This window comes from Micromesistius poutassou (genome assembly GCF_964030765.1).
Source record: "Micromesistius poutassou genome assembly, chromosome: 22".
In the NCBI taxonomy this organism is placed as follows: domain Eukaryota; kingdom Metazoa; phylum Chordata; class Actinopteri; order Gadiformes; family Gadidae; genus Micromesistius; species Micromesistius poutassou.
In genome coordinates this window covers 5057350-5081379 of record NC_140292.1, presented here as the reverse complement: position 1 = coordinate 5081379, position 24030 = coordinate 5057350, and the positions used below count along the sequence as shown (strand labels likewise).

The window sequence follows — 24030 nt, the reverse complement described above, 5'->3', positions numbered from 1 at the left end:
CAATCATGTTGCTAGAGGCATGGATCTGTAAGTGCGCAATTGGCGAACACAAACTCGGCCAGTAGTAGTCAAAGCTTTGCAGACAAAGTGTCTGTAAAGGATTCAAATCAACACTGTGTGGACTGTCCGATTTAGAAATACACATATTCACATTTCTTCTGAAAGCTTCATCCACTAGCGCAAACTAGTTTTCTTCGGTAGAATATGACAGGAAACAAGGTGTAACTCCGCCCCTTGCGGTTCCTGGTTTCCGGCCCAGGCTCTGTGCCGTCTCCCCTTCAGAAAATATAATATAAAACCGCAGGAATGCTTGATCCGAGATTACTATTGGTTTTGAAAGGGATGAGGGCTGAGTCCTGGCTCTCTTTAACTATATTAAAGTCTTAAATCTCCCTACGCACAACAACAGTTCAATCAAATGAATACTATTGTCTCGGACACCTGTAACTCTACAAATAAGAGACATCCTAAAAATACGATCTCATGCCTTATAGTTCACATCCGAGCGGGGCAATAGGTGTATTACACAGACGGATAGTTTTTCAGGTCATTTCAAAAGGAAGCCTCTTTCGCCGGGGCCTGTGAGTGATGACAGGTGGTCTTCACAACACAGGTGTCCTTGGGGGATGGCATGAGTAGGGAGGTGAACAAAGACCAGTCGTCTGGGCCTTGCCATGTCGAGATCTCTACTCTTCTCTAGTCGCCCGTTTCCCACAATTACGCCCATTTCTCTGGAGCCACGGATCATCAGTAACACGATCATACCTCCTGTATTCTGGAGAACTGAAACTGAAAAACAAAGAAATGGGCTGGGTAAAAAGAGAAAAGAAAAAATGCATGACATCACGAAAATCATCGCACTGCATTATAATCAGTTAAAACTCTATTTGTTGGATTTGTTGGTACATCGATGTTGGGATATCCTCGCAAATCCATACAATTATTAAACCGTCATGATCAAGCAAGGCTGTATTTATACTTTAAATAGAATACAATTAGTAGAAAGAACTGGTGTATTGTCGGAGCAGAGAATACCTTTAGAAAAAGTATAACCAATAACTTTGGGTTTAGCATTGGAAATCACTGTTCTCTGTCAGTATGGGAGAAATTGACTGAGGTTTAGAAGACGTATAAGCATTATCTTGCCCACATGACTGAAATCAGATGGGAAAAACCAATCCCTCTATGCCTTGCCCAACTCATCCCGACAAGAAGAATCGGGGAGGGCTTCAAGACGGCCACAGGAAGAAAGGAGCCTTTTTTTTTTGCATTTGACTTTAACTGACCTACTTTATATGTTAAGGTTAACTACTGAATCCCACAGTCAAGGTTAAAATATCGCCTGCTTCATGAATGTAATCCACAACCACATACGTGGTATTGCTGTCAGTGGTTAAAGGTATGCTTTATTGTCTGAGCAGAAGTGATCATGTATGTGGTGTAGCCATTTGTTTTCTTTGATTATACTTTTTTACTTTACTCAAATCTGTTTTTGTCACACATGTAAACTACCTCAAGCCAGGGATGATCAACCAACAATTTAATCTCATAAGCATGGTAGTTTATTATGTCTGTTTTATATCAGTTGAATTAATAAGGTGATGAGTGGATTTCAATCAAAGAGAATCTTACTGCTCTTTATCTGATATAACTGTAATGTTTAAGATGTCAATTCTTTACAGTGTAATCTACTGAGGATCTGGAGGAAGAGGATTAGTGCATGTTCAGTTAATGGGAAACTGGGGTCAGGAACACAAGGGGGGTACCTCATTTCTAGGCACTCAGGTTAAATACGGTTTCTTCTCTCTAATCTCTGTTGTGAATAAACAGTGACTGAACAGGTCAACTTGTTTACCATGGGCTAATGAAACTATCATTAGGCGGATTTGACCCTAATCATTACCCCACCGTTCCCATTTGAGAGCATTTTCAGTCTCAAAATACCTGTGGACTCCATCAAAGAACCTGCTTGTTCCCCTCTGTGAGGCGGGAAGTTTCCATAGACGTCTCCAGACCATGAGTGGATTGAGTGAAGTAGTATTCCAGATGTATTTCTTCAGGAAACAATGGTATGGCTACACAAAGGGCAAAGAAAAAAAACACATATGACATTGAACCAGTTTTTTTGTTGTTGTTGCAAAATAAGTTACATGTAATTTGTTTCCAGTGAAATTCCTTGCAAGTAAAAGTCCTACTACTCCCAAATATGAAAATGACCTTATCCTCCGTTAACAGTAAGCGGAGATGTGAGGTAGGGTTTGACCTCCTGAGTTATTTTTGTTGCAGCCCCTTCCAAATAGACAGGTCTAGGAGTCGTCACATACCTCCACCAAGTGTTAGTATCTATGGGCCGATTTTCAAAAGGGTCCTATCTTACCCATTATGTTTATACTTCGACGCCTTTACTGATGCTAAGTAGTTAGTAATTGTTTTTCATTCTCATGGTGTCTTGGCTCTAAAATGCATGTGTAATGTGAAGGGAGGACTGCATTCAGGGGTATGCTCTGTGAACGAGAACATACCCTGCATTCACTGCAAGTCACACTGGTCTAATTATGTTTTGACGTTTAGACACAACACTTTCTGCTGACTAGGATTATGACGTCAATTGTTTTTCGTTTGTCTATGTAATGTACTATTTAGTTTATTTGTTTAGCAGAGGCTTTTATCCAAAGTGCTGCACAAAGTTTATACAAATCAGTGCCGTAAGAGCCAGAATGATGAGGTGAAAACAGCAGTTTTTGTCACAAATGCATATAGTTATTACATACTTTTTCAGTCTTTTACCAGCCAGAGTGGAACCATCCACTCGGCAAGGAATTGCTTGATTGGCTGGTGGAAGGTGTTCATTTGTATTTATTTGTATGTATTTAAGAGCTAAAAAAGAACACACTAATAAATAAACTGGGAAATTATCACATTAATAAATACAATTAAACATTTTTAATTGTAACAACTGCTCTTGTTAAAAAGCTTTAATGGTGTGCTTAGATGTAACTTCTCCACAGGCTCACAGCACATAGATGAATGTATCTGTGGTATGATCTGTTATTGTGTGTGTCATCATGTTTTGTTTTGACCATAGGTCTGGCCTTTCTCTTAACAGGGCGTTGTGCTCTTTACTCTGACTTGACCCATTATATCAGGTGTTATCAAAACAGAGAACCAATGCAGCATCAGAGTCGTGTGTCTTACACACTTGATGGGCCGCGGTATGTTGCAAATGGGTTAAATTAGATTAAAAACTGCTATGGTTGGATTAAAATGTAATTCAGGATTGAGTACCCTTAAATAAATGATGAAGAGTATGGCACATGTTTGACTGTAGATATATTGGGAGGAAAGTGAACCTTTATTTTGGGAGGTGTTTCAACAGCAATGTGTTTACACTCACTTTTTACAGATGGATTGTTAACACAATAAGCAAGTGGGTTGCCATCACAAATATAGTGCAGGTGGAAATATTTATACTTGCTCATTGAACTGAAGCCACTCCAGAAAATAGATAGCCTGAATTGGGAAATTGACATAATATCTAATGCTAATTAAAGTTAATGTGTATACTTAAACATATTTTGTACTAACGCTATTCTATTTGATGTATGTTGAAATGGGGGTGGTGGATATATTATTGGAAGCTGAGAAAATAAATGTTAATTTCATCACCAACTTCAATCACATTTGACCAGATTTGTGATTTTTAGATATTTATATATTAAAAAATGATTTCTCAGCTAAGCATCTGCCAAGGTGTTATAGCGTAAACATAACGGGTAAGTAGGACCCACTCCTGGAAGTTCGAGGCTCCCCATGCATAGTAACACATTGTGAAGGTATGTAACAACTACACTTGTTGATTTTGAAGTGACTGGTTTATTTATCACTGTGCTGGTGAGGGTGATAATCAGAAAACCAAGTGACCAACTGAAGGATCCTAATGTGTTTCACAGATTTTTTTTTATTTTTTTTATTCATATATATATACAGTATGTAAGCCACTCAATGTTATAATTTATAATCACCCAAATGAGAGGCATCTCATTCAAGGACAGTACATAATCTCAAACAATGATAAAAGTAAGTTTATTCATCCTTTAATAAAAGGATGAAATGTACAAGGATTTGTACATTTGTTTTTAAATGTTACATATCCATCGTTGAAATTGTTCCTCCTATTGGGGAAAAGGTCTTGGTTGTGGTTGGTTTTGTAATCCTCCATATCATGTTTTAATTGACCACAGTGCCATGCAATCAACTTGTAAAGGTTAAAAAAAACATATTGGTTTACGATACACATATTGTATGGTTCTACATAACCAGGAAGAAATTAATCTTTTTATAGATATGTGCACAAATCTACTACCCAAAACCACATTAATTTAATAGAAGGCTAGTAGAACAGCAGTAGAAAAGTAAAAACCAACCACCAGAATGGAAACTTGTAGGGCATACGATCAGCTACTGGTGTTTGTTGTGATCGCACACAAAGGCAAGACGGACTAACATTTAACTTGCTGTTGAAGCATGAGAGAATGAGTCAAACAGGGAATTACAGTAAACATTAAGACATAAATATTGATGGTGATGAAGAGCTCTGTGTTCTGGTGTTTATGGCAGGGCGTATTCCCATAGTGTTCCTTTGTGTCATGACCATCAAATCACCATTTCACCATCATAATCTTTGGCACAAAAAGGTACCTACCAAAAGGTAGGCTAGATTAGGGCATAGATCATCCATGCAGGTAAAAAAAAGTGTTTAAAGGGAACATTATTTCTGCCTGATTATTTAATGGTGTCAATCTCCCTCTAGTGGATTGGATTTGATGTACTTACAGTAGGCCTTTTTGATCCAAAGGTGTAGAGATGTATTTTACTGGCAAGTATATTTCAAATAATGTAAATGTTAATGCAATATAAATGTACACCATGTCCAGCTCAAATAAAGGACAAAAAACCCATTGCAATCCTCTGTATCTAAACTCTGCTGTTCTATGCTGCAAAGCTTTCCAGGCAATCAATTATTACTGAAACCATATGTTCAAAGGGCCATATGTTTTAAATGTTTTTAGTGACGTCACAAGTGGGAGGGTCCACCTAGATGTATGATGGATAGATAAGCCTACAAGTTGCTGCTGTTCACTGGGTAAGCAGGAGGACTGATCTATCCTGATCTATTGAGAACAAAACAGTCAATTTTGACTGTGCCATGCAAATCCATGTCCTCTTCGGCTTGGCCAAGCACATCCTTGTTTTCATTGTAGTGTCTTGATGCCTTAAGAGCTTGTGGTCGTCTCGTCGAAGCAATAACGAAAAAAAGGTCTGTATCGCATATTTCAAGCTTCCCATTTCAGAGAACGCCCTGGAAAAAGGTGAAGATGTGTATAGGTGTATAATGTACTGGGGGCTGATGATGGAAGCATTAGGGGTCCCCAACTTTTTCAGCACCAAGGACCGGTTTGATTCCCAACTATTTTTCACGGACCGGCAGGCGGGGGGGTATTTGTTGATATTTCCATATAGTGTTGTGCATGCATTTATTTAAAATAACTAGTTCCAGTTATTTATGAACAGTGAAGGTAACAAACTCTTAAAAAAGAAAGTGAACTTGAACAAGTGAAAAATGAACAACTATGAACATGAATTTATTGAACTAAACTTTAAGCTACATAGAAGTGTAAACAAGCACAACACAATATGTCAGTACACATTGTACAGGTTTTTATTTACTCATGTCGTAGCCTATGGCCCGTTTAGGAATGTCCCGTGGCCTGGCCCGGTGGTTGGGGACCGCTTGTAGAGGACCTGACATGACTCAATTAGTAATAGCACTTTTTACCATATGTTCATGAATTTGAAATTTGTTGATCTGGAAGTGGCAACTTTGATCATCACGCATCAATATTCTGCTAAGCATTGTTAAAGAAATGGCTAGAAATCTATAAAGCATTTCAGTGGCATTAAAACTTTATTCTTTTTTTAAAAAGGCAACAGACAATCTTCATGAGAATCAGTTTTTCTTCCAAAACATTGACCTGATTTTCTTTTAATGCATTTGAAAATATAAGCGATATCTCAGTAATTTAAAAACAGGGAATTCCTAAAATGTGTAGAATTTGCTCCTACCAAAATACATTTTCATCTGGGACCTGGTTTTGGCAGTAAGGTTCAGCTGAAGAGCTCCCGTTCAAAAAGGGTGGATTATTGATTGATTGATTGTTTGATTAATAAATATCTTCAAAAGATTTGTAAATAATAATTTTAAAAAAGTAATTAATGATTTATTTATTTTTATTTATGGTCTTATGCTCTCTTAGGACCCTTAATATATGCATAAACACTACCACAATTTACTGGCCAGAAATAATGAAACTTAAAAGTCGCAATGTGTAACATTTCAACTGGCTCGCAGCCTAAAATTACCTGGACATATCTGTAGTGTATGCCGATGGATTGTTATCAATAAAGTCACATCATATAATCTATATATTCTACAAATAAAAAATGATAGCCAGCCCTTACCCTTCTTTGTTTACAAGAATCTTACCATCAACACCCCCATAACCCCTCCCACTCTCATAACCCCTTCCACTCACTCAACCCAACCAGCCATGCTAGCTAGTTAGAATTGAGTGAGCACTGTTAATCAGTTTTTTAAATTCTGAAAGTCTCCCGCGTAATAACTGGGAGGGGCTCAATCTTACACAATGCGACTTTAAATCCTTTCCATTTCCAAATCTATTACACACATTTATTACCGTCAAGAACGCTTCTTCAATAGCCAACATCGTTAATCAACAGCGCAACAAATGCAGTCTTATCAGGTTACGGTAACACATCTTATCAGTAAAAGATTTGCGCTAATTGGCAACTTAGAAATCAATCAGGAGACAGCTACTGAATGCAAACTACATGGCAGCAATTGTAATCAGTAACCAATTGGATTCCCACAATTGAGTTATAATCATTAGTTCAAGAAAACTTACCCAGTAATTCTTAAGATCAGTTAAGACTAAGTTCCATTGACAACATTGAGTACAACTAAATCTTAACTCCATTCCCATTAGATGCACTGCCTTTTATTTATGTTCATGTAACCTATCAATGTATAAATGCATTTAGAAGCCAAATCAGTCTTTTGATTCACACGGTCAAACACCTCGATAAGGGGAACATCATGGGTCTGAAACGACAACGTTTGCTTAAGCGCCGCCATGGTTACTGTCCACAACATCGACCTGAGTGGTCCTGAGGGGATGGGGGTGGGGCTTATCATTTCATAGTACTACACATAACCGTGGCGGGCGGGAACGGTAAAACACTATAAAAGCTCCCATGAAATGTTTCAACAATTGGGGAAAACATAAGGCATTTATTGACAGGGGATAGGACTGCGGGGGACAGTACATAGAAAAGTGGGACAAAAATGAACAAACACACAACCAAAGAGATGTTTGGTTGAACAATGAAAAAGAAGTTATACAAAAAAAAAAGATTCCAGAATAACAAGTTGATCACCAAAAAAAACAAAAAAAAAAAACACACCAATATTTTGGCATTCATTTGTAATTATGTTGACTTTGTCGACACGTCAAATCCATGGAAACGATCACAACCGAATAAATGTGCATATGGCTTTGCATCATAAGGACACAGAGAAACTGGGCAATAAATGGTAACTGTCCAAAACCCCTCCCCCCCCCGTGGTGGGGCTCAGTGTGCGCCGCCGGGCAGCTTCTGTTTATACATGCCGGCCAGCGCCCGGGCCGCGCTCTGGATCATCTGTCTCCGGGACATACCTGTGACGGCCAGGTGCCAGTCCGTGTGGCTGACGTTGGGCATGTTGCGCTCCAGCACCTCGCCCACCGTCACCAGCAGGCCCGACCAGCGCAGGCTGTAGTCGGGCGGGGTCAGCGACTGGGCCTGGGACAGTTCAGAGATGAGAAGATGTTGTAGATGTTCAAGTTCAAGTGGATCAACAGTGGACAAAAGTGCTGTACAATTCAACTATCTAGTTATAAAACTAACAAATAAGAGAAATCACAAAAAGGGATACACTAGACATTAATACAACTTATATGGAGTTATCGCAAGAGAATATAAATTAGTTTTGAAGATGGGCACTGAAGGGGCTAGCCTGACATGAAGAGGGAGTTCGTTCCACAGTTTGGGGCCAATGACTGCAGAAGCCCGATCACCCCCTTCTCCTCACTTGTGTCTCAATTTCTTCTGTTGTGAATTTTTTTAACATTACATTTTGTTGTTGCTGATAACATTAGGTTGTAATGATGACATTTAAGGTTAATATGACAAGATAACGTGACCTAAACATACAATCATTTGACTTTATTTACATGTTGAATGCAAATCCATATATGCTTTGCATTTGATAAGGCGTGCGCGCACACACACACACACACAAAATGGCGTAAACTAAAAGCAGGAAGCTCTGTGCCATTATGATCCATGTGTCCTGATATGAGCCCACGGTTATTACCTGCTGAACGTAGTCCAGGGCAAGAGGGGTGGCCTGGGTGAACATCTCCAAGCGCACCCCGAGACCGGGATCTTCCAGGATCAAACAACCGATGTCGAACCATCTGATGAATGTGTTGCAAATAAACAGTTGTCAATTCATGATACTTTCTCATCTCTCAATTTGTAACGCTTGTTTTTAAGCTAGTTATATCGTTGTGTAGGAGCATTACAATCAGAGTTGCGATGCACACCGTGGCGTTTTTGTACAAGAAGCTTAACCCTCTCTCTGACAATGTCATCAAAGTCGACCGCTGCCTAGACGGAGCTCCACACACCCAAACACACTGTGGCATTGTACTACAAGTGTCCCAGAAGCTCAACCCTTCTCTCGGAAATGAATTATTGAAATACACTATGTTTAAAAACGCACAAAAAAGCTGTGTATACATAGTCAAAGTGCAATATTGCAAATGTATGGTCTATTTGATCCTATTCTTTATTCTGTTACTCACCCGACCCCAGTAGCCAACCGTACCTGCATACAGTGTTTATCTAATTGTATTTTTATTGCACTTTCCATGTATATCAAGTCCACTGGCTGCAGTACCAGCAGTGTTTGCCCTCAGGGGGTTAACACAGGCCTATGTGATCGTACTTGTCTGGGAAGAGTTCAGCGATGAAGTTCTCCACAGACACCACCGGCTGCTTCTCATGGATGACCCCCGTCCGTCGCAGGCTGTCGATGCGCTCCTGGGCCCCCTGGAGGGAGGGAGAGGGAGTGAGTGTTGAGTGTGTGAGTGAGTGAGTGTTGAGTGTGTGAGTGAGCGAGTGTTGAGTGTGTGAGTGAGCGAGTGTTGAGTGTGTGAGTGAGCGAGTGTTGAGTGAGTGAGTGAGTGTTGAGTGTGTGAGTGAGCGAGTGTTGAGTGTGTGAGTGAGCGAGTGTTGAGTGTGTGAGTGAGCGAGTGTTGAGTGAGTGAGTGAGTGAGTGTTGAGTGTGTGAGTGAGTGAGTGTTGAGTGTGTGATGAGTGAGTGAGTGAGTGAGTGAGTGAGTGAGTGAGTGGTGAGTGAGTGAGTGTTGAGTGTGTGAGTGAGTGAGTGAGTGTTGAGTGTGTGATGAGTGAGTGAGTGAGTGAGTGAGTGAGTGAGTGAGTGAGTGGTGAGTGAGTGAGCGAGTGTTGAGTGTGTGAGTGAGTGAGTGAGTGAGTGTTGAGTGAGTGTTAAGTGAGTGAGGGCCAACACCTCAAATTCAGAAGAAAACAAACCAATGGATGCCTCAGCCATTCACTAAATCTTTCCCCCTGTCGCTACTTTTTGCTAAAAAGTAAACTTTATATCACTACATTTATTATATTATCAAACGTGATTCTGTCTTTCATTTTTTTTTTGAAAGATAGACACCCAAGAGATACAGTATGTCGGGACAGACACTGGGGAAGATTGTGGTGTGTAGCCTCTCTCGGGTTTAATATCCTGTGTATTCAAAGCATTTCCAAGAATGTCCAAAAGTAAAACAAAATATATTAAAGATTAGAGATGATGGGATATGGTCAATGTTGTGTTTATGTAACAGACGTATTTATGCCTGTGAGACCGGGAGACTTTGTATCACAAGCTCTGCTTTTTATCAGGATCTCTTTGTAGTCAAAACACGCCTCACCACCACTTCGGGTACTTCTTCAAAGTTGCATCTTCGGTTTCACACAGATAAGAACTCTGAAAAACCAAAGAAGCTCAGCTTTGCAATGGTCTGCTGCTTCAGTGCGGAGGTTCAGAAAAGCTTAGCTTCACTTTCCATACTGAACCATGAATTCCGCTAAGCAGCTTCAGACATTTCCTGAGATTATATTCAGGCATCGACAAAGCAGTGTCATGCAGATAGACAAAACCCAAGTGAGAGAAGCCGTCCGTGGTGGGACCAGAAATAAGACCAATAAGACCAATATGACCAATATGACCAAAAATGTACTGCCAAAACACTATCGACAGTTGGAATCAAGTAGTAGAATTTTTAAAAACATCCACATTTGAAACATTGAAATTTCGAATTGCTTGCATTTTTAAAGATATTTTCATTGCAACATTTTTTCTGGAGTACATTCACATCTTGCATTGGAGTTCCATGACAGAAATCAGCAGTCGGACCAGCCACTACTTTTCATTTCCATGATAAGGACTCAAAACACTGTACAACACTATGTTCCCCATCTCTACAAGCCTGAACAAAGGGGGGGGGGTGATTAAAAGTATAAAGCACCCAACCTGACCTTTACGCCAGCCGCATAGCCCACTGGCTGGGGGGCGATGTTGGACTGTCCTGGCTCCCCCGTGACCATAGCCATCCCAAACACCTCCTGGAAGGCGTCCCGGACCGCCTCCACCTTCACCTCCTTGTCCGAGGTCACCACGATGTCCACATCCCCGCCAGACCCTGAAACCAGAGACGCACGCATTTAGAGCTGGCTGTCAACTTCGCTCCGACACACTTGGCACCCGAAACACAATGGATGGATGGCATTGGAACCTGTGACAGGCCAGAGGGCATGTGTACAATGTTTGCATTTCCCATCAGTCATCCGAGCAAATTGACAGATGTTTTAAAGATAATATGCATTGCTTGAGTGATAAGTTTATCCTCATGTTTGTATACGTGCGTGCACTTAACCTGGCTCTATGACATGAAAAATGCATTGACGTAGTTCAAGGTGTATTCGAAAATATGAATTGTGACCTGTTCACCAGGTCGCTTTTATCCCAAGCAAATCCAGAGTGAAATCAGATGTCATGTCATTGAGCAGCAGGTAAAGTTTCAGTATCCTGCTCCAGCATGATTGAATCAACCCCCCGTGCCTGGCACTGCAAGCCCTGACCTGCCCCCATTAAGAACTTTACATGAAGTACTTCACAGCACAAAATGTTGTGTTTCATCAGACCTTTGAGGAAAATGTCATATTAGTTAGTATGATATATATAATGATTAATACATGGTCCTGGGCCTGGCTGTGTACTGTCTGCATCAAGAAGGATGTCAAGGAAGGTGAACTTACTGATGTATGGCGCCATGCCAGGATCTAGAGTAGTGATCATGGACTCAACCGAGTGTTTAGTCCTGTCAAGTACCTGCTTCACCATAGGGTTACCGGCTACACCCTGGAAACATAAATACATAGGGGTAAGAACATGACTAATAACTAGATCATTACTCAAACATAACATATAACTAAGATTCAAGTTGTTGTTTGTGGCTCAGAATCCCACCATAGAGGTGGTCATCTTGGCCATACATTACCAGCACGTTCTGATATATATCTTATTAATTAATGGGTAAAATTTGCTGTGAAATGCACTCTGTTTTGAGTTGATGAGCGCATTTATAATTTTAAATGTCTCCCAGGTATTTTCTGATTCAAGTGCATCTCTTCCCCGATTGGCTGATTGGATAATTGATCTTGCTAGTCAATCACAGGTGCTTGAAATACAACACTTCTGAATGACGGCGAAACTTAGCAAGAAACGTTTGTCGTATTGTTTCAAAATCTTGCTTTCTTCTGCCCTCTTTCTTTACATCTCCCTTATCGTACCTACATCATCTTTAAAACAAGCGACTACTATGGAAACCAAAGAATGCAGTGCAAGAACACTACCTTATGTAAATACAGTAACCGTGGCCTAATATTTACATGGAGACCGCCCTCAAGTCGGATCTTTAACTGAGAAAAAAAAGTTAAATGGGAAAACACTGAAAAACCTGCCAGGATACTCCCAAGACATAAGCATATGTCTTACTCACTATTACAGAAGAAAGAATCTACAATCTCTAGTGAACCCACCTGTCAGTGATTTGTGTTTCTTTTTCTTTCTTGCAACATAATGCTTTACTTGCCTATTTTTTGTAACACTCAAAAGTAAGATACCGGTGAAATCATTCATTTTGTTCTGGAACGGAACCCAGTGTAGTGGTATTAGAAGTTTAGTGGTACTGAAAAATGTCAAACGGCATTCAGGACTCATTGATGTGTGAGCGCTGGTAACTTGCAGTACCTTGAAGAAACCCCAGATGCCGCCGCCTGCGCCCGTATCCACGGTGACCCTGGGGTCTTCGGGCTCCTCGGGGAAGGTGATTGGCGAGCCTGCATCGATGCCTCCAGACATCAGCGGCTGCTGCATCATTGGGTTGGAAACCACTCCTATAAGAATGGGGCAATATTGGGTACATAATTTTATTATAGATAAATAAATAATCTCAAAAGAAAGAAAGTTACTGAAAACGTCCTTGAAGTCCCTTCTCACACTTTCTTTAACATAATCACTTCTCTAATAAAACAACCATTTCACACTGATTACATTGAATACCCCAACAAAGCCATCTTGCTTTTATTACACAATACCTAGACATATCTCCAAAGCTTTCCCCCCTTCCCTCTAATCTTCATAATACCATTAATCTAGACGACCCACGGACCCACCCACAATATCAACTAATTAAAGTTTCAGTTTTGACTAATGACAAATGGTACAAATATTAGCTTTGTATAATGGAGTGCCACATGCTTCAAAGTAGCTGTCACAAATTTTTAATTTAGAGTTGTTATCTTTACATACACTAAAGAATGAACAATGCCATCTAGTGGCCTCGGTAACGCCATGCAAGATGTGAAACAACTGTCTGTTGAAACATCCTACACCTGCTGAATATGTTGCATTTAAGACAGTAGCTAAATCCGGAAGGCCCTCATTGCAGGTAAGAATAACAATGGGCAGGTAAGAATAAATGATTCCTCACTCCTGTTTCAAATAGGATCATTTAATTGAATGCCCGAAATCGTAGTATTCATGCATTGACAGCTATGGTGCTGTATTTTAGTGTTGTACGATCATACTATTTCCAATAGATACAAAATAAATATACACTCAAGCAGGTGGGGGTAGATCAACTGAAACACAAAAAAAACAATCTTCATCTCACCTGGCATGGGTGACGGACTCGAGAAAGTGGGCATCAGCGGGGTCTGGGGCGTGCGCCCGCCATGGCCCCGCGTGATGTCATACCCCGCGCTCATGGAGAAGGTCGACGTGGGCGGGCCGACCGGGGGGGCCGACAGGACGGCGCCGGAGGAGGGCGGCGGGCCGCTCGGAGGACCCAGGGACGGGACGGAGGGCGGAGAGAGAGGAGTGAAGGGGCCACTGAAGGACTGGGAGGCAGCAGACATGGGTGAGGAGGCGTAGCCGGCAGACGTGGGTGAGGAGGCGTAGCCGGAGGAGGACATGGAGCCCAGGGGGCTGCTGAAGGTGGCCGATGTGTAAGGCGGGATGCCTGGGGCGGGGGAGGAGCCGGGCGGGGCTAAGGGGGTCATGTGACCGGCAAGAGACAAAAACACACCGGCTCAGTGATACAGGGACATTGTACAGCAGATACTTCGGGATAACACATTGTTAGATTGTGTGTAGCAGGTATGATACATTTTATTCATATTTCTCCCATTACTTTTACGGTATAAAACCAATTTATCAGAAAACACACAATCTAAAAGATGCCAGAAACATCACTCCAGATGATAAAAGTATCCAGTAGGTTGGATATTAATTTACTATGGAAGACCAAAATACACCATGTATGTATCAGTACGGGGCAAGCTGAACTGCACTTAGACACCACCCCCCCTTTACAGGACCAGCTGAGTACAAGCTGCCTGAGTGTATTCTATCCTGTTCATAGATTTCCTGAACTGAGTCACTTGCTGCTAACTAGTATAATTTCAAAAACTTGGCTTAGTATGTAGCAACAAACCAGTCGGACAGCAGCTGTTGGCCAAGCACCTGGACGACAGAAGTCTATCCACGCTTCATACACAAAGTTAGCCTAAGGAAGAGGAAGCTACATACAAGTGTCCCACTGTGTAAATGTTCCTTCAGGGAGAGTCAAGAAGCTTAGTCATCTTTCCCATTCTGGCTCAAATAAGTAGCCGCCTCCCTGGCTGGAGCAGCTCACTGGCTTGAACAGCTCAAACAACACTATCCCTTTCCCAATTATATTACTTATGTGAAATAAGCCTACATCTGAAATGTAACGGATGACATACAATACCACAAATTGAGTTAAAACAGAACATTTTAGTTCAATTTAAAAACAGTAATACAGAAACATTTTCTGTATTACTGGGGAATACATACTATATATGACATAGATAGGAATACTCCTATCTATGTCCTATATAGATAGGAGGACACTTGTGGCTCCCTCTCCCCGCAAAACAAAAAAGGTACTGGGTTTGATCAATGCCCACCATACCAGCTCATTGATCTAGAACAGAATTCACTCCAACTTTGGATCACGTCACTTTGGATAAAACTGTTATATCATGTTCATGAGTCATGTTATATCAGTAACAAATCTTCTGAAACTAAGCAGCAGTGCTGAAAATGCATTGAATGTACTGATTTGACTGTGACTTTTCTAATGAAAATGTCTGAAATTGTACACCAGAAGGCTGAACAATAGAGCAAAAAAGCTGAAACATGCAATGTTACAGCAGTATGCCAAGATCTAAGACTATGCTATACTGTCCAACCATGTTGTTAGGTTATTTGCACAGAAGATTGTGAATTTGACTGATTCTATCTCAGAAACAATGTTGGAAAACCAAATGTGAGATTTGGATAAGAAAACAACTCCCCCGCTGGAGTAGAGAGTGAAGGAGTCACCTACCGATAGTTGGTGGAGGGAGATTGACTGGAGATGCCATGCTCAGGGAGGGCATCGGGCTGGCTGGCGGAGTAGTCTCTATACCACTCTCTTCCATCATTTTAGTCCCCTCCTATGTCTTCAGGAACAAAACATCAAATGATGATCATAGGAGCACTTAAATATTTCATATAATAGAATGATATAGATGTTCACCGTTTAAAATTGCCGCTTTGCACAGGTCCTGCGTGGTTTGGAGATTTGAACCTATAACTGTTACACTAGTAGAGGTTCAGTCGACGATTAACTACCAATTCTTATCTTTCATCAGAAACACCATGCCTGTTGTTATGTAAGGTCGTTAATCAACTAGTTGTATCTGCTCTTTGTATATGTGCTGAGGCCATATAAAACAAGACAATTCATCTATAAACAATCAGATAAAAACTTAGATGTAAGATACCGGGGTTCATAATTACGATGAGCCTATGTTAACGACATATAACGTCGTATAACATTGCGTTGAAAGTAATCAATTATGTTAACACACTACGGTTCAACGTACAATCTAATAGCTGATGAAGAATGAGGATTGCTCAGTGTTCATATGTGTAAATACTACAGAATGAAAACCAAGAAGCTCTCACCTGTTCGTTCAGAGAGAAACAACCAGTAGGCGTGCTTTGATGACGTGGTGTGTTGCCACGTCTGCCCCGCTGTCGTCATTTGAGTGCGGCCAGTTGCTTCACCTATCGCCTAGCAACAGTCTGGGGCTACAATGAAAACGTTATCATTTATAATAATAATACATATCGTTCTACTTATAATGACGGGTTCTGCATTACAATTATTATTATAAAAAAAATCGGACATATCTCCAAAACTACATGTTAAAAAGTTGGATAAATTGGGAGGCTTGTAGAACTTGTAAAACCAGTATAGGACGCAAGGATGAGCCAGAATTGCCCATAGGTGGCGCTATAATCAGCGCTTGAATTTGAACGCTTAAACAGGCCATTCATTCAGGAAAGTGCAATATGCGTGAAACTGTGTATACATGCACCATTTGTCTTTTGGATTTAATGCAATGACCCCAACTCGACCGAACGCTCACTCAAACTGGTTAGGTGCCTGGGTATTGCCTAATTTCATTGTCCGAGACGTGCAATGCAATTCAGCGCGCCAAAGCGTCAGCTTGTTCCATTATCCAAGTTGTACAATGATATTTGAACAAGGAAGTCGAGAGCCGGAAACAGAGACAGCTCGCCTTCAAAGTAAAGCTCGCCTTAGAAGTAAAAGTCGTGCGTTTTTTTTGGCAATACCCCCTAAACTGGCCTGTTTCATTATACAACGTGAACTGTAAATGAATTATACTTCGTACACGGACCCTGGTAGTCCCTGTAAGGTACCAATTCTGTAAAAGCTAAGTAAAAGCATCCAGATTAGTAATTGACTCCTAAATTCTAAAGAGGTCTTCTATATATGTGTGCCTGTTTATCATAATGGCGGTGAGTCTTTTAAAGAAGCAGAAAATGCTAAATTGTGTAGCCTACATAATATGTTTAGAATTCAATATCAACTAAGAACAAACAAACAAACAAACACACAGTTTCCTTTGTCAGTTTATGAAATTTTATTCGAAAGCATTGACACAAACAAAATACAAAATAAGCAAAATACATAATAGATAAAAGAAGTGGTGGTAGTGGCTATATCATTATACATTTATCCTTATTGCTAGTAATGTGATATGTAATCCATATGCAATCCCTCTTACGTAAGTAAGATCAGAGTAAAACATCAGATACAAAACAAGTATCTTAAAGTATCTTAAATTCCAATTGAATAGAGAGGCAAAGTGGTGTTATTGCGCCTTATGAACAACTTCTTTGTTTTATAAACATACGTATATACATACCAACATACTATTCCCGCAATATGAACAAAAACAGTAATTCCCATTTCAGCTGGTTGTACACAGATGTCATTTGAGAGATTTACTATTAGGTCAAAATGAAACGTTAATTGGAATGGACTGTGGTGATGTCGCAGCCTGCATACTCACTACATATTGGCAGTGCACTTTGCAGTGTTGTATAGCATTGGTCATGCTGTTCAACTGATGTACAAATATACACTTATACCCTAAATACACAGGTGTAGCTCATTACATCTCTATTAGACCTCTCCGGCCTACTCCCAACTCTCAGCCGACTGAGGAGCCCCTATGCACAAGGCTTGCTGACGTGCATTGATATTGTATATGCTGTTTAGTCTTCAGACCAGAGAGAGCAGACAAACAACATCTAAGTGCACACCCACTCATCCCATCCCATTCATTTTCAAGGCAGATAAAGCTAACAAGTTTGAGAACCTTCAGCAGTTCTGTATGTTTGTCTACTATTTACAACTCAGCTCATGAACCATTTGTTTTCAGAAACAGAGCAGAACCATGTTCCAGTGGATCAGAAGAGAATTTGATGGTTGTGACCTAATACAGTAGGCAAGAAGTATCGTACTCACAACCAGAATGATGGGGAGGGGTACTGTTCTAACTACTGTAAAATGTTTCCACCTAATTATAGGCAACTATGAAAAGGCAGATTTGCACATTTCATCTGTTGTACTGTATATACATCTGTCACTGTTAACAAGGCCATAGGCTTGCTTTTCCTCAAACGGTACAACAGCCACACATTTGTTTATGTCACCAGTTAACATAAGACACTGCATGATGTTCACATTTTTTACATTAATGTCAAAATCCATTCCAATATTTGGAAGGGCCTATATACATTATTTACATTTAACACCTTAATTAACACAAAATGGGGCTGTCTAATTATGCTACTTGCTATTCTAGGCCGTTGAAAATGTTTTGAAATACATATAGAATTCATATAACATAATCACACATAAACTACAAAGAGTATGCATGTAAAACATTTGAAGGAATTTTCAATTGTCCTACTTCTATTTTACAGAGTGCCAAAGTCCAGCTTAAGCATACATTTATCAGATATGTTGAAATGGCAGTGCAATCAAAATTAGTGACTTTTTAACCAGCGTCAGCAAGCACACTTTAAATGCTTGTTTTAAATATTTGTCAATAAATGTATTACTGTCTGTAAAGCATAATAAAAAAAGAAAAAATGCATGTGGTATTATCGCCTTCATTTGTCACATATTCAAAACCTATGGATAAAGTCAACATTTATTTAAAAATACAATATAATCATTAAGGGCAACTGTGTCCACTTTACAGGGATGCAAAGTGATTTGCACTAATATTTGGCGTTTTATTATTAACAAAAATGCCTTCCTTACTATTTTCTACACTATTGTGTGGGGTTTGCTTTAGTGCTGTATTTGTACATAGCATTAAGGGACTAGAACGCACAAGAAAAACATACTATGGCTTGTCTCATTTAAAAACATAAATTATTATGAAGAAGGCCTAATCTAGCGTCTTTAAAAGTGTCTAGACGGTAAGTTAACCGGCAACCATATTGGCTACAATGTAATACAATATTGAATCATTAAGGCACATACTTTTTAACTGCTGTTATATATTTTATGTTTTTAACTACAAAGAAGTTCTGAAACTTAAATGCATATGGCATATTTAAGTCTAACAACGGGCATAAATATCATTCTTTGAGTTTTGAAAGATGGAAGATTTTACTCAAAAATTATTCCTAAAATACAATTTCTAGTGCTACATTTGGTTAAAGGTGAAGTGTGTAGGATGTAGATGTAAGGGCTCAGTCTAAGCCGTAATTGTGATATTTTCGTTACCTTAATGAAAATACAACAATTCTTATTTTCATTGGATTATACACTCAACATACTTATGAATATTAAATTCCATTTTTGCCGAGTCTATTCCGCTAAATTCCCCTTTTTTTACACACTGCTGCTTCACTATAATATTAATCAAATACTGAAATAATTGAATGTGTGTCCATTATAACCAAAGAAATTGCTCCAAAATTTGTATATAAGCTGTATCTATCTTAATACTGGTAAAAACTGGTTACATATGTTGTGCATACTGTCCATTCTTTTCAATTTCATTTTTGCCTCTTAATTATATTATATTAGCAGCACATTCAAACTTGACTCATTCAACATTCATATGGTACATCCATTTCAAACCAAAAGTCATAATCGTAGACATACACACACACACACACACACACACACACACACACACACACACACACACACACACACACACACCAATGCTGTAATGAACGAGGCAAGGGTATTGCTGCAAAGTGGACCATTTGCTGGGGGAAGCTTCAGTACCACACATTCATACTTTCTGTGATATCATTTGCTGTCCCGCTCCTTTGGGGGAGGGTTAGGGCTTTCCACCTCTCTGGCGGGCAGGAGGTCGTAGTGACAGGGAATGTGGCTGTTTTTGGGTAAATCGTACGGGTCCTGACCAAATACAACATGGCCGTTGCTGTTCTCCGTGGAATACAGCGTGCTTACACCGGGCTCTGCACACAAACAGAAGATATACGTAAGACAAGGCTTTTTTCATCACGGTCGGGAAATGAAAGAAATGAAAAAGAGATTTGAAAATTGAACACAAGAATGGAAACAAAATGATACAGAGAATACGTATGCATAAACATGTATACTCATTTCTACAAATAAATGTAAACTCCACATATTTTATAAATATCCCTATAGATGAACTTCTGAACAATGACAAATTATAACCAACAACAATAACTATCGGCTATGCTTCCAAAATGGCGGCGGCCGTTGCGACGTGAGTGACGCCACGATGAACAACCTCTGTTCAGCCGTTAAACATCACCTCCGCTCGGGTGACTCACCGACTTCGTAAACGTTCCTGTTGGAGGGGCCGGAGTTGATCTCAGCGTACGGCGAGTCGCGCCTGGCCGGGGACTTCATCTCCACGTAGCCGCACTCGCTGTTCTTGGGGCTCAGCAGCGGGGGGTCCTTGATGGTGGCGTAGGGGTTCTCCGAGCTGTTGAGCGAGCAGGAGCTGGCGTGGTACTCCGTCCCCTTCACCAGATCTGAGTCCGCCATGGAAACACCGGTTAGGGGCTCAACAGTCAACGACGCAGAATGTGTTGTACTACGGCTTAAGCCGATGATGTATTTACAGCAACTATTGTTATTGTTTCTGTCATTATTAATGTTATCATTATTTATAATAGTATCAATTAGCATTAGCATTATTATTATCAAAGTTATTGTCATTATTATTATTATTTAATACCTCGTAAGGATTTCCCGACATATCTTCGGTCAATTCCATAGGCTCCTGTAAATAGAAAAAGGGAAACGGTCAATAAGTAGCTGAAGATGTCAAGGAGTTGAATGCACATAGTATTGTGTCGGGTATGGTGCGTGTGAACCTGAACACATCACATCACGTGTACTCCCTCTTACCCAGCTCATTAAAGCAGTCCCTCTGCTTCCAGTCGGCGGGCAGTGTGCCTGTGTGTTCCGCTAAAGGAGACCTCTTTCTGTGTTCCCCACCCTTCAAGGTCACAAACAGCTGGCTATTCTCAGCCTGAAATGTACACCACAAAGCAGAATTGCCACATTTGCATAAACCATGCCATCCGACTGCGTCACTTTGTGTTTTTAAATAATTTAAAAAGAGTAAAAAAATAAAAATTCCTTGCAGCTGTCACCATTTCCTTTTCAGTGCCGTCAACATTATAAAACATCTCCATGAATGCCTTTGCGATTGTACTTGAACGACAGTTAGCACTGTCTGTCCTTCAGTGACTAAGGCAGCCTACCTTTGCGTAGGGAGGAGGAAGGTGGCTGCTGTTTGAGGGGAAGGTACACTGAGTGAGCGTATGGTAGCTGGGGTTGGAGAAGTAGTTGCTGGGATGTCCGTCACGAGTTGCTGCGTGCTGAGCGTCTGAGATTCCAAAAAAGTATGAGAGACGATATTTGAATGATTTGGATTATGAGAAACCTCTCACAAAATGGTTGGTGGTAGGATGTTTTTTTAAATTTTCGTTGGTTAAAGGTCAAGACGTGTTATGGGTGAACCTACCAGCCATGACGTAATCGGCTGAAATGGGGAGGGCCGGTGTGTAGGTGACCGCCGGCATGCTGGACTCTTTGCCCTTCAGCTTCTTTCTGTAGATGACGAAGAGGAGCAGGAGGAAGATCACCAACAGCACCAAGACGATGATCCCGGCGATGGCTCCGATCTGGTATGTATCCACGGGCATGGCTGCGCTGGTCAGGCTGTTCAGGTTGCCCACGACGACCAGGCCGGCTGGTGAAGACAGAGAACGACTAAGTATTTTGCAAATACAAAAATGATCATCCTTTAACAATGTAAACCTTCCTCAGTCATGGAGTCACCAGTGTACACATTTATACATTACAGAACATCGTAAAGAAACAATGTAATCTTGTGGCATTTGGCGGCTGAGGATGTGTTGTTCAGGCCCAGTCCCTTAGGATATTATGGCTGTTGCAGCGATACATGAAACGGGCAACTTTAAAGGTGACATATTATACCACCAGGTGTGAGTGTGATTAGCCATTACAAGCCCTTTTGAAAATCTCTTCTGACGTCACAAGTGGGCGTGCCCACCTAGATGTGTGCTGGATAGATCAGTCTACCAGCCTCCCCAGTGGACTGTAGCAAACGTTGCTCAACTATCCGTCATACCTAGTGTTGTGTGCACGACTCTGGCCACATAGACCGGAGTCTTCCTCCACCGAGCTTAGCCGAGGATCTCTAACATGTACAAAGCGGGCCGGCACAGGTTAAGCCCCAGGGCCAAAGAGAAACCAGTATAGGGTACCCCCCTCCTAGACGTCAGGAGAGGTCTTCCCACCTAGTGCGACTGAAGGTTCTCCCACAGCCCTCATGCTATAAAAACCCATTATAGGTTGAAACACTCGACACTAGGTACCTAAGTACCTAGGCGGATCTAGGTGGACACGCCCACTTGTCAGAAGAGGCAGATTTTTACCCCTGTAATGGCTAATCACGCTCACACCAAGTGGTATAAAATGTCACCTTTAAATGCAATTGCCGTCACTTCACTGCACCCCACAAGCTCTGCATGGCGGGCGACTATAAACTGGGCTCAATGTGTGTGAATACAGATCGACTTAAGCCCACCTTGGTCACACCTGGCCCCCCTCCAGCCGGGGTTACAGTAGCACGTTCCCGTCATGTGATCACAGGTGGAATTGTGGAGACAGTCACACACCTGGCGACAGCCGTAGCCGTACGAGCCCGGGGGGCATTCTGAAGACAGAGAAAGATTATTACCATAAATCACGTGAAAGAAGACCCTTCCTCAAGATATTTGGAGGTCACGTGCAAATTAATGTGTTTAGCCCAAAGGACACGTGTGTGTCGGGACGTCTCCAAAATTATGATTTAGGATTGAATAGACCTTATTCTATAGGACCTTATTCTATATTCTCGGTTGGAACAATAGAATTGTATTTATTTTTATTTTAAGTCGCACTACAAGTATGACCCGACAGGTGGCGCTGTGTGTGCTGTGGGCTTGAGGGCTGTATTGGTATGATGAGGAAGGAGCGCAGCACTGACTCTGTTCACAGTGGTGTCCCATGAAGCCCGTGCGGCAGGTGCACTGTCCCCGGATGTGGTCGCAGTCGGCTCCGTTCTTACACAGGCACACCTGAGAACAATCTTTGCCGTAGAAACCCAACGGACAGCCTGAGAGGAAACAATACAGGACAAAGCATGTTGTGTTACAATGTCGTTCACCGAAAGCATCAACAGATATTCAAACATACTCATTTTACCCAATAATGTCACTTTTTCTGTCATTTAGAAAAAATGTATTGAATGTATTATAACTTAAAATAGTTTCAAACAAGGTTTAGTTAAGTTGAATTTAGTTCCGTTTCAATTCACGAGTGTGTGTGTGTGTGTATTTGAGTGCATGTGCTTATTTTTTTATAAAAAATGTTTGTTAGTGTGTGCATGTATGTATGAGTTTATGCACGTGTATTGATGTATGTGTGTGTACATGCGTGTTTATGTGTGATTGTGTGTGTGTGTGTGTATGTGTGTGTGATTGTGTGTGTGTGTGTGTGTGTAACTCACGTTGTGTGCAGTACAGGCCTGTCCAGCCTGGAGTACACTTGCATTCCCCGTCGTACGCGCTACAGTAGGCCCCGTTGTGACAGTTGCATGTATGGATACAGTTGGGCCCCCACTGGCCTGGTGGACAAGCTGGGAGACACACACACACACACGCACGCACACGCACACAAACACACACATAGAGGAAAGGTGTTGAGACAGATCTCTCTCAATTCTTACAATGATAGCACAGGTTTGAGATGAAGCCTGAATTCCCCTCGCCGTGTTCACACTCGACGGACGACGGAGGGCGTGTCTGACGCATGGGGGACGCGATCTGATTGCCCGACGGATCCGTCGCTGCTTGGGAAGTTGAACATTTCTCAACTTTTTGACGCAGGCAACGAAGGCGACAGAACGAACAGACCCACAACGCAATGAGAGCCATCGACGGACGTGTGCAGTGTGAACGAAGGCGTCACAGGATGAACACAGCGCTGAACCGTATCCCCTCTCCGTCTGAACGGGGATCACGGGGATGGGTGACTCACGCTGGGAGCAGTCGCTGCCGATCCAGCCGGGGTAGCACTGGCACGAGCCGTCGATGGGGTTACACGTGCCGTTGTTGGTGCAGCCACAGCCCCACGCACACCTCTTCCCATATCGGCCGCTGGGACACACTGGGGAGGGGAGAGACGGTCCGTTACATACTGGGCTCCATCTGAAGGGGCACGCTAACTGTCGGTTAGCGCTACACTCTACAATGAGGGAGCAATGAGTGGTGTA

General features: G+C 41.4%; 2 protein-coding genes across 2 annotated transcripts in view; both read right to left on the bottom strand.

Moving 5' to 3' along the window:
* Nucleotides 1–5675: 5675 nt before the first annotated feature.
* Nucleotides 5676–15929, bottom strand: prrc1 (proline-rich coiled-coil 1). Its single transcript, XM_084486176.1, has 9 exons — nucleotides 15803–15929; nucleotides 15180–15294; nucleotides 13440–13814; nucleotides 12515–12660; nucleotides 11521–11623; nucleotides 10741–10904; nucleotides 9131–9234; nucleotides 8495–8597; nucleotides 5676–7920 (listed from the first exon to the last, which is right to left on the bottom strand). The coding sequence occupies exons 2-9, from the start codon at nucleotides 15274–15276 to the stop codon at nucleotides 7711–7713; spliced, it is 1302 nt and encodes a 433-aa protein (XP_084342302.1). The 5' UTR covers nucleotides 15277–15294; nucleotides 15803–15929; the 3' UTR covers nucleotides 5676–7710.
* Nucleotides 15930–16839: 910 nt separating this feature from the next.
* The window catches only part of megf10 (multiple EGF-like-domains 10), a 32018-nt gene continuing 24827 nt past the window's right edge, over nucleotides 16840–24030 (bottom strand). Inside the window, exons 16-25 of the mRNA XM_084486923.1 lie at nucleotides 23796–23924; nucleotides 23266–23394; nucleotides 22744–22872; nucleotides 22303–22431; nucleotides 21214–21441; nucleotides 20951–21075; nucleotides 20592–20715; nucleotides 20419–20463; nucleotides 20009–20212; nucleotides 16840–19663 (exon numbers count right to left, since the gene is read on the bottom strand). Of these exons, the coding sequence (XP_084343049.1) occupies nucleotides 19491–19663; nucleotides 20009–20212; nucleotides 20419–20463; nucleotides 20592–20715; nucleotides 20951–21075; nucleotides 21214–21441; nucleotides 22303–22431; nucleotides 22744–22872; nucleotides 23266–23394; nucleotides 23796–23924 (1415 nt within the window). The 3' untranslated portion in view covers nucleotides 16840–19490. The remainder of the gene's footprint in view (nucleotides 19664–20008; nucleotides 20213–20418; nucleotides 20464–20591; nucleotides 20716–20950; nucleotides 21076–21213; nucleotides 21442–22302; nucleotides 22432–22743; nucleotides 22873–23265; nucleotides 23395–23795; nucleotides 23925–24030) is intronic.